The sequence below is a fragment of the Terrapene carolina genome, unplaced genomic scaffold, assembly GCF_002925995.2.
Source record: "Terrapene carolina triunguis isolate 2854851 unplaced genomic scaffold, T_m_triunguis-2.0 Scaffold194, whole genome shotgun sequence".
Lineage (NCBI taxonomy): Eukaryota > Metazoa > Chordata > Testudines > Emydidae > Terrapene > Terrapene triunguis.
In genome coordinates this window covers 2,958,605-2,968,712 of record NW_020664545.1, presented here as the reverse complement: position 1 = coordinate 2,968,712, position 10,108 = coordinate 2,958,605, and the positions used below count along the sequence as shown (strand labels likewise).

Below are 10,108 nucleotides of genomic sequence, written 5' to 3'. Positions count from 1 at the left end.
GACCTCCCTGTGGTACTGATCCCTGCGGGAGGAGGAGGGGAAATGCAGAAGAGTGAAAAATAGCCCTTCGATGGGCCTCACACCCTGCCAGTGCATCTCCCCTGCCTTGGGGATTTGGGTCATGGGGGGCAATCACTCATCCACTCCAGGAGCCCCCAGGGAAGGGTGACTCACCCCGACCTTTTGCATCCGTTACACCATGTTTTCATGCTGGCCCCCTGGAAACGTCGGCTGGTTCATTCATTTCAAGACCCTCCCTCTCCACAGCGTGCTGCCCAGGGAAGGGCAGTGGGGTGAGCACAACCCTGGGAGCCAGGGACTGCAGGCGTTTAACCCTGAGGCCTGGTCCCAGGGGGAGGGCCCCCGGGGGAGAACTGAAGTGCAGGGATCGCCCAAGGGGGCAGGTGGGCCTTACTTTTGCTCCTGGAGATGCTGGACCGTGTTTTTCCAGGCGCTAATTTCATCTGGAAAACAGGAGTGGGAGGGAAGCTGGGATCAGAACCGCCACAATGCTAGTCACCCCCTCCCCATTGTCAGGGCCAGAATTAACCCTCTCCTCTCCCCACCCCTGCCAACGCAAACACCCGACGGTGCTGTGCAGGGCTGAGGTGCTGCTCTGACCCCTAGCGTGTGCCCATCGTGCCCAGTCCGTTGGCCAGACTTCTGCACTGGGGACGCCTGGGCACCTTGAGCCGCTCCCCATGCTGTGCTGATGACCGCCCGCCGCCCACTTTGTTCTGTTGGACGGACTGGCCGCCACTTGCTTACCCTTTACCTGAATCTGCAGCATCAGTCACCTGTCCCTGCTGCCTGTATCACACTGCATCCTCCTCTCCCCTCGCATCAGCCGCCCACTCCCCCCTTTATCATTCCCTGTTCCCAGGAGCTCTCCCACTGCCTGTGAAGCCCATCCGGTCTCTAGAGCAGGCCCCTGGCCCAGGCAGTTTACCCTGGATGAGTCCTCCCATGAGGTCACCGGGCAGGAGAGGGTTGCGGTGAGGAACAGAACCAGGGGACTGTTTTTGCAGGGCTGCCCTGGGGGTGCCGGAGCTCAGACCTGTCCGGGTCGTGACAGGCACACAGCAGTGGTAAGGGAACCAGTGTGCAATCCTTGGAGATGCTGGCACTGGGCGACATCCCAGGGAGGTCTCTGCCTGCCTTATCCCCCCAGTGAGGCACCCCTCCCTCAGGAAGCACTTGCCATGACCCCCCAGGCACCTGCAAAACTAGGAGCAGGCTCTGCCTGTGCAGAGGGGCTGAGAACAGCAGCGGTCTCACCTTGTAACCTGCCTTTTTCCACCTCTTGCTGGGCAATGTCGCTATTTAACCGGGTGACCTCCTGGGTCAGGTTGATGACATTCTTCTGCAGGACAAGCTGAAGGAGGAGAGAAAGAAGAAACACCTTAGATTTTCAGAGAGCCCTGCATCCTCAAAGCACTTTCCAAACTGCCTGGGACTCACTCAGCCCATCACTGAGATGCAGCCACCTCTGGGGTGGGGCATGACATCTGTTTATCAGCTGACACCGAACAATTTAGGACAGGAAGGGAAGAAGGCACCTGTATCCAACTGGAACAGCAGACAGGCAGGACGTAGTCACCCCGGATAGGTGTTGGTCAGGATCACGGAGCGAAGAGCAAGGCTCTTCTCCATTTGCTCAATAGATACCCAGGACTGAAACAGAGGTGGGGCTGCGGGCCAGGACTGAGGGTGTCAGGGAGCTGGTGACAGGGAGCCTCAGGCTGGACTCGTAGGGGGGCTCGTCTGGGAAGCGGGGGGCTCAGATCCAGCTCCCAGGAGTGTGTGTTGGCAAGTGGGCGCCACGGTGCCATCGGCTGGAGGCAGCTGCCCCACGTACCGTGTGGTTCCTGCACACGTCAGAGCCCTCCTGCATCTCCTGCAGGGTCCAGTTGGCACTGGCCAGCTCCTCCCGCAGGGCCAGCACGTCACTGTGCAGCCACTGCTCCATGGCCACAAAGTGGCCCAGCCCGGCCGCCAGGATGAGGATGACGGCGAGTTCCAGGATGGCCACGGCGAGCCAGACCTTCCTGCCGCCCCAGGCGAGACTCCCGGGGTCGCCCATCGGGGCCAGGGGGCCCAGCCGGAGCCAGGCGGGCGGACACACGCTGCAAAGGAATGGGGCAGTTTGGCACTGTAGTGTTTCTAGCAACCTCCTCATTAGCATACCCCTCATTAACATATGCCTTAATAGCACGGCCCAGATTAGCAGATCACCCGCTAGCATAGTCCATAAATTTGCATGCAATTCATTACCACCAGTAATTAACATATTTAACACGGTGATTAGCAAACCCCTCATTAACATATTCATCGTTGTCTTGCTTGCTCGTCATTGCATATAGTATATTAGCATATCCATCATTAATTAGCATATCCCTCATTAACACGTCACGCCAGCTGTGCCCGAGCCCTCCCCGGGACGCGCGGGGCTGGGGGCGAACTGGGGCAGTGCCGGGGCCGCAGAGCCGCGGGGATGGAGGCCGGACGTTGCGTCCCGGTCCCGGGCACCGGGCAGCCGCCTGCGCGGGGTCGGGGAGCGCCCCCCCGGGTGCAGGGGGGCTGCATTAACCCCTGCCGGTCCCGCAGCACCCCTGGGCGCGGGGGGTCCCAGCACCCCGGTCTCACCTCGGCCCGACGGGACGCGCCAGGCCCCGGGAAATCCCAGCTGGTCGGTTTCGGATCCGCCCCGCCCAGGCTTCGGTTTCGTTTCTCTGCAGCAGCTGCCGCGGGGAGGGGAAGGAGGCGGGACTGGGCCGGTCCGGCGGCGAAGTGCAGGCGGCGAACCCCTGGGGCCAGAGGGGGCGCTGCGGAGTTCATGGGGGACCCCAAAACCCTGGGGACACGGGGCCGGGCAGCTGGCTTCGGGCTTGGCCCCCCCATTGCCCCCCAGCGGGGCTGTGGCATGGGGCTCCCTGCTCCCAGGAGCAGCAGCAAAGCCCCCTCCCCATAGGAGCAACTGGGGTCCCCTCTCTGCAGCGCTGGCAGTGGGTCCCCCCAATATTCACCTTGGGGGCATCTGTGGGGGGGCAGGGGGTTCACTGCACATTTCTCCGGCTAGGCAGGTAATCCAGTGCTGAGCAGTGCAGGATCCCCCTGTGGCTGGGGGTTAGCAGCCCGTTGGCATACGAGGGGCCCTCTCAGAGCATTGGGCTCAGGCTGGCTGCAGACTCAGGCAGCAGCACTACAGTGGTTACACTCGGGTCACGTTTTTAAGGTTTTCTTGGCCAGCAGGAGGGCTAGAAACTGACCTTTTAAATTGATTGATTTTCAATGAAAGCCCCGGGTCTGATGCCATTACTTGGCTCCCGGAGCGGGGCCCTAGGCATGGGCCTACAGCGCTTTCCCCTAAGAGCACCCTGTGCAGAGCCTGTCACCCCAGCCCAGGAGCAGGGAGGGGGCTTGCTGCCCCATGCTCCAAACTAGCAGCAGAGTTACGAGCTGCCTCTTCCCTGCTCTCTGAAGGCAGGTCAGACATGCGACGGCCACAAATATGGCTCTGGGGCTGCTCACTCTGAGCCCCGGGTCTCTGATCGGGCAGGGTGTGGGAGGACAAATTACACCACAAACCTTTGGGGTTGGCAACATTTTATTAGAAAAATAGAAACCCTCAAGAGAGCAGCAAATACCCCAGCTGGGGCTTGACCCCGCTCAGGGCAACCGTCCTCTGGGGCAATCTCCAGCCAAGAAACGCCAGGGGCTCTGGATGAATTGGCTCCATCCTCCCTGCACTCTTCATCCGCTGGATCTTCTTCACCATTTCCCCATCGTCTTCCAGTGCTGGGCAGGAGCCAACGAGATCCTTCTGCCAGGGCTGGGCTGGGCAGGAACCCGCCTCCCTGCACGACCCAGGGGAAATGCCAAGCAAGCTAGTGGTTTAGAAGAGTTCCCGTGAGCATTTTGGGGATGGGGGCGAGCTGGCCGCGCTATGCAGTGTGACCTGGTCTCATGGGGATTCTCCGCTCTCCCGCTGCCTGGTCAGCCCTGAAAAACAAATCCCGAGGGACAGAGAGAGAGTCCTGCGTCCCCCGCCACCGAACACTGCACTGAGCTACCTAATAGCAGAGGGAGAGAGAAAGGGGGGATGGGGGAGTGAGGGGCAGGGGACTGCAGAGAGAGGGCGGCTTTGTGTTTATAGCACGGGGCCGGTACTCTGCAGATCTAGGGTCAAGTCCCGGCTCTGCCCTGTGCTCCTGGGGTGACTCACTCATCTCCTTGGGCCTCAGCCCCCGCGTCTGTAAAAGCGGGGTAAGGATCACAGTGTGAGCCGGGCAGGGCTGTGTCTCCTTGCCTGGTACAGCTGGGCCCTGTAAATGCTGCCGAGCTAGGGGAGGGGCTTGGCATGGGATGGAGAGGTACAGGGGGGCCGCGCTGCAGGGTAGGAGGACGCTCTCATGCCCGGGGAGGCAGTGGCTGAAGACAGGAGCTGTCTCGGGTGGAGGTGACAGAAAGGGGCCCTGCAGCCTAAGCGCATGGGGGGGGGAGATAGCAGCAGGACGGGGAATTGAACCGAGTCCACATCCAGGCTCCTCAGTACCTGTACAAACCTGCTTCTCTCACAGGAGCAGGATCCCGGTGAGGGACAGAGCCAGCGGGCTCAGGTAGCCGGCCACGATGGGGATCCGGAGGCTGCTCCCACCAGAGCTCTGATTCTTCTGCCTATGGAGCTGCTGCTGTTCCAGCCGCCGGATGTCAGCTTGGAGCTTATCACTGGGAGAACAAGTGAAAGGGAAGGAGATGGTAGCAGAGAGCTCTGGGGGAGGGGCCCTCCACAGCGCAGCCCAATGGGGCAGGGACGGGCTGGTCTCACCTGTGCCGCTGAGCCTCCTGGAGCTGCTGTCTGAGCTTGTCTATTTCACCTGGACAACGACAGAGGGGACACCGGGGCCGTGCCAGTCAGATAAGGCAGCATGCTTCTCCCCGCTCCCTCCGAGCACGTCCCCCTCGACACCCCCACCCCTCCGTCTGCCTCATCGGGGACCGCTGCCTGCACTGTACCTCCTGCCTCTATTTCCCATGAGCCAGGCCTCTGTGTCAATGGGGCGGAGGGTCCGAGGAGAGGTTTGGGTGCTGAGATGAACACAGGATTGGGCCCTGCCTAGTCACCTCCCCCATCCCTTTGTCGGCCAAGAAGATTTTGGCCTTCTGCAGTTGAGGATGATTGTGGCAGCGCCTGGGACCCCCAGCCATGGGCGAGGGCCCCACGGTGCTAGGCGCGGTAAAAACCCACAACCAAAAGATGCTCCCTGCCCCATGGAGGTAACAATCTCAGCAGAAGACAAGAGAGAACAGGTGGATGGAGACACGCTGGGAAGGACCGCTCAGCCTCTGTGCCCTGCTCAGTCCTTGGTCTCTGTGCTGGGGCGGCCACTGGCTGCTGGCTCTGGTGGGTGTTTCTGGGTTGGAGACCTTTGTCCCCTTTGAACCAGGCTGAGCTTATCGTAACAGCCAGCAAACAGCACCTAGGGCATCCAGCCATCCACAGCCGATTACCAACCTCACGAGCCAATCAGTCCCCTGTCCCCCCCAAGGAGTGGGGAAGTAGGTCCCGGCTCAGGGCAGCAGAAAATCCCCCACCTGGAGTGACCTGGACTCCTGGCTCTGAGCAGGAGGGTTTGTCCTGGTCCCACCGCTCCTGTGATGTTACTTGGATCTGGCTGAGAGGACTGGGTCCAGCACACGGGGCTTCACACTTCCATGACCCTGGCCCCGGAAGCTCCACGCATGCACCCCAGAAAGGCGTCCCCTGTCTTAGAGAGGACCTCTCCTGGCCATTAGCCAGGAGCTGCTCAGAGCAGTCATCTCACCTTGTCCCCGTCCTTGCTCGGTGCCTCGGCCTCCCAGCTGGGTGATTTCATCCTTCAGGGCAGTGATGTTGTTTTGCAGGACGTGCTGAGCGAAAAAACAAAAGAGAAAAATCAGCATCTCTGAGAGCGATGCCCACGGGAAAGCCTGTGCTCACTTGTGCTGTGCCGCAGCTCAGAAAAACACCACACGGCAGCTCAATGACCGCGGACACACTCATTGCCGTTCCAGGGGGAGCAGAGTGGAGTTACTGGAGATGGATTCCTGTCCTCAGAACAGGCCAAGGGGTGCTTGCATCAGACCTGAAAGCTGGCACCCCCAGCAATAACCATAGCCCGGCGCTGGGCACTGCTCTGTATGGAGTCACAGGGAATGGAGCCTCCAACTGCGGCACCAACCCCATGTCCTTCAGGCCTAGGTGAACAGACCTCTCAGCTATTATCTGATAGGTACTTATTATTTTTTGCTAGTTCAAGGTTCCCCTTTCCCCAGCTCTCTCCCAGGGTGCTGCTAACGCCCAAATCAGCCTTTCGTTCTCTTGTGGAGAACTGAATTCGACTCCAGTGGTGCTGGTGTGTGGGGATGCACGTCTGACCAGACCCACTGGACCTGTGGTTCTCCCATTCCAGATCTCTGGGACCGCCTGGATCAATGATAGGAGACAACCAGATCCAATGCTCAGGAACAAACAGGGAACAGAGGGTCCGGAACAGGCCATCAAACACAGACTGACTAGACCAGCCAGCTTTACACTACTAAAAGGGACCAGGGCCGGCTCCAGGATTTTTGCCGCCCCAAGCGGCAGAAAAAAAAAAAAAAAAGCCGCGATCGTGATCGGCAGCAAGTTGGCGGTAGCTCTACCGTGCCACTTTCTTCTTCGGCGGCAGGTCCTTTCCTCCGGGAGGGACGGAGGGACCCGCCACCGAATTGCCACCGAAGAGCCCAACGTGCCGCCCCTTCCCCTTGGCTGCCCCAAGCACCTGCTTGCTGGCCCTGAAAGGGACCCTCATCTTCACGTCTGTCTGTCCCGCTCAATCCCATCTCTTCACTTACTCTTGGTTTCCCTCCTTCCCCCTGCTTCTCCCACAGTCACAGACTCAGTTTCTCTCTCTCGCAGGCTCCACGCTGCCTGCCGCTGTCCCCCACCCCCACCCCTCCAGCTGACACTTCCCCTCTCTCTGAGGGGAGAGACCACCTCCTCTCCACAGAACAAGACAGTCCATTCCCCAGGCCACCCTGCAAACCGCAGCTCCCCAGACAGGCTTGAGTCCCTGCACCATGTTTACACAGACATGTGCAGAGAAGAAAATTAATTTGATCGGTAACAAAAAGCCACCAGGGACCCAGGTGACCCCACGGGCTAGTGCAGCCGCGTCTCACCCCGGCAAATCCTGCATCGGGGAGCAAGTGAAATGAGCTGCCTGGGACTCGTCCCCAGCCCAGCCCAGCCCAGCCCACCCCACAGAGCAACGGGACAAATCCCTTGCTCAGGGAAGCTCTGGGGTGGACCAACGGGGCGATGCATATGACAGTGTGGGGAATAGCACTGCGGGCTGTGGGGAGGGACCCTGGAAAAAGCTGCTTGTGCTGGGGGACGGGTATTGACAAGCACAGGCACGGCCCCACCAAGACAAATCATTGCAGCCTTTTGAAGAGCAGCCTGGAATGGTCCCCTGGCTGTGAGCTGCCCGGGGCAGGGCCTGGCGCTGGCACCTTTTCACAGCCCCCAGCCCTGCGCCACCCTGATCCTGGACAGGGCCTCCTGGGCGCTACCGTAGACTTATATTAAACAGCAACAACATCCAAAGCACCCACCGTCAGGCTCCTGCAGGAGTCCCAGCGCCCGCGCGTCTCCCAGAGGGTCTGATTGGTGCCAGCCAGCTCCGACCGCAGCGCCGTGACCTCTGCCCTCGCCCCGTCCCACTGCTGTTCCAGGGCCCCCTTCTCCTCCTCCAGGTTGGCGAGTTTCCCCGTCAGGGCGGAGGTGTCTTTCTTCAGCTGCTCCTGGCACTGTCTCAGCTGGGTCGGGGCGAAGGAGATATAGACCACGCAGGCAATCAGACCAATTAACACTAAGATGAAGGCAACCGACAGGAAAATACAGCAGCGCGTCTTCCAGTTGTTCCCCATGCTTTTGTTCTCCAAAAACGGGGGGCGGGGAGGGGAAGTTCAGCAGCCAGTGCTCATCCCAGTATGTGAACCTCGCTGAGCTGACAGCCTCACTCTGCAAAAAAGAAAGAGTTTCTTTTGCCCTCTAGTGTTTTCTAGTTGTGCTCCTCATTAGCATATGGGACGTGTTCCTGTTCTGGGGGGAGATGGACTTCCTCAGGAACGGCCCTTTCCAGGAGATCATGTGGTTCGAGGGAGTCAGGCAGTGCTGGGCTCGGACGGATTTGGGCTGTAGCCCCAGCGCTCTGCCCAGCTGCGATGTAACCGGGCTGGCTGGGAGAGGCGGCGAGCGCTGCAAAGGGCCCTTGTGGCTGGAGGTGCTCTGGGCTACCGTGCGGGAGACCTGGATTTGAGTCCCTGTCCCTCACCTTCACTCTGCCAGGCTCCGAGTCCATCCCCATCGCTCTGCTCTGCCGCTGCCGGAGGTCCTGCTGGGTAGTGCCCTGCCACGGGTCTGATCCCTGGACCCCCACCACTGGCCGAGCTCGGGCGGGCTGGCTCCAGGCTGGGGTGTGCTTCCTGTGCAGGGCAAGGCCCCTGGGCTGCTCTAACCCTGCAGGAGACCTGGTGGAGCCCTGCCCGGTGCTGGAGGCTGGAAGCCCTGCAGCCCAGACACCCTGGGGAGCTCTGCTGGGCCTGGGACGGGCCATGTGGGCAAGACGCCCTGAGATGCTGGTGGCGCTCTGTGTGCTGAGCTCCCCCTGCAGACAGGGGCTTTTACTTGGGCTGGAGGCAGAACAGGCTGGGGCCTCTGGCACTGGGGGGGGGCTGGGGCAGCGCCATGTCCTCCCCCGCTGGGAGCTGTGCCAGCCTGGGGGGGGGTCTCTGGGTTATGGGGACCCCCCCCAGCTCTGGGGCTCCTGGAGGGTTATTTTGAGCCATGTTCCATTCTATTTCCACCTCCCTGCATGACGATAAAATAATAAAGGGCCATTGTCCATGGATAACGCGCTGCCCCCTCCCACACCAGTCGCAACCTGAATTCACCACCCCACCCGCCCGCCCACGGCAGGGGCAGGGGCAGGTGAGCTTTGTCCCCGTTCCACATGGTGGGCCGGGGGGGGGGATCTCGGGCATAGAGAGGCCATGGCTGCCAGTCAGTGCCATCTCCTGACCCTGGCGGGGGCAGCTCAACAGGGCAGGGGGGAGCTGGAGGAGGGGAGTGGTCCCCACTAACCCAAGCACCCCAAACCCTCCCGAGTGGCTGCAGGGACGTTGCTGCTTCCCTTCCACCAGCACCAACACACACACACACACACCTCATCAGTTGGGAAGGGGCTAATTTACCTGCAGCTGACAACTTTGGGGCTTTTTCTTTTTTAGTTCAGAGAAAAATTTCTTTCTTTTTGTCTTTTTATACCCCTCCTCCCCAACACAACCAATAACCCAGGACATTCCTCTTTCCCTGCTGAGGCAGCGGCCAGCCCACTCCTTGGGCCCTTCCTCCTCCAAAACCAGCCAGGCCCCTGCTGCAGCCTGTGGGCGGTGGGGGAGGGGAGGGGAGGGGAGGGGTTGCTCAGATCCACAGGCAGGGGCTGGGCTCCACCTCGGGGGAGCGGGTGAGGAAGAAACTCTGGGTCCAGACCTGCTAGAACTGCCCCCGGTTCTGGAGCGCCCGGCCTGTGGCTGCTGCGTGGCAGAGAACCGCACAGGCCAACCCGCCTGTTGGCCTGGCAGGAGCTGGGGGTGTCCGGGGGTGTTTGCTAGACAATGGACTTTGCATTGATGATGATTATCATGTACAGCCCCTAGCGCAGCGGGGTCCTGGCCCATTGCTGGAGCTCTTTCGATAGGTACTGCCATGGGGTGGCTCGTGGCTGCTCCTTTAAGGGGAGGGGGCTGATCCAGCCCCCTGTGACTGATTGTTCACCCCTCCCCTCGGGGAGGGCAGGCATGGGACTTGGACGTAAGAAGGGGTTAATGGGAGCATCTGGGCCCTATCAGACCCACTCTGCTGCACTTGGGGGAGGGGGTGTGTCAGGCAGGGTGGAGATAGGAGGAGGAAGCTATGGGGTGCTGGGGCAGACAATACATTCGGGCTTGCCTCTTGCTTAGGGGGCTGGGGGAAGGGAGACAGTCCCCGTGGCAGGCCCTGGGGAGAGACAGAGGGCTGGCA

The 10,108-nt window shown here is 60.8% G+C and overlaps 1 protein-coding gene across 4 annotated transcripts; it reads right to left on the bottom strand.

Annotated features, from left to right (window-relative positions):
* Nucleotides 1-3,601: 3,601 nt before the first annotated feature.
* On the bottom strand, nt 3,602-8,075 carry LOC112120135. Of its 4 annotated transcripts, none has more exons than XM_024219098.2 (5): nt 7,639-8,075; nt 5,826-5,910; nt 4,829-4,877; nt 4,556-4,728; nt 3,602-4,002 (listed from the first exon to the last, which is right to left on the bottom strand). In XM_024219098.2, exons 1-4 carry the CDS (start codon nt 7,951-7,953, stop codon nt 4,575-4,577), a joined length of 603 nt encoding a protein of 200 aa, XP_024074866.1. In that variant the 5' UTR covers nt 7,954-8,075; the 3' UTR covers nt 3,602-4,002; nt 4,556-4,574. The 4 variants fall into 4 exon arrangements, with proteins under 4 accessions (XP_024074866.1, XP_024074867.1, XP_024074872.1 ...); XM_024219099.2 differs by having other exon boundaries at nt 4,566-4,728; XM_024219104.2 differs by having other exon boundaries at nt 3,602-3,857; nt 4,566-4,728.
* Between the last annotated feature and the right edge of the window lie 2,033 nt (nt 8,076-10,108).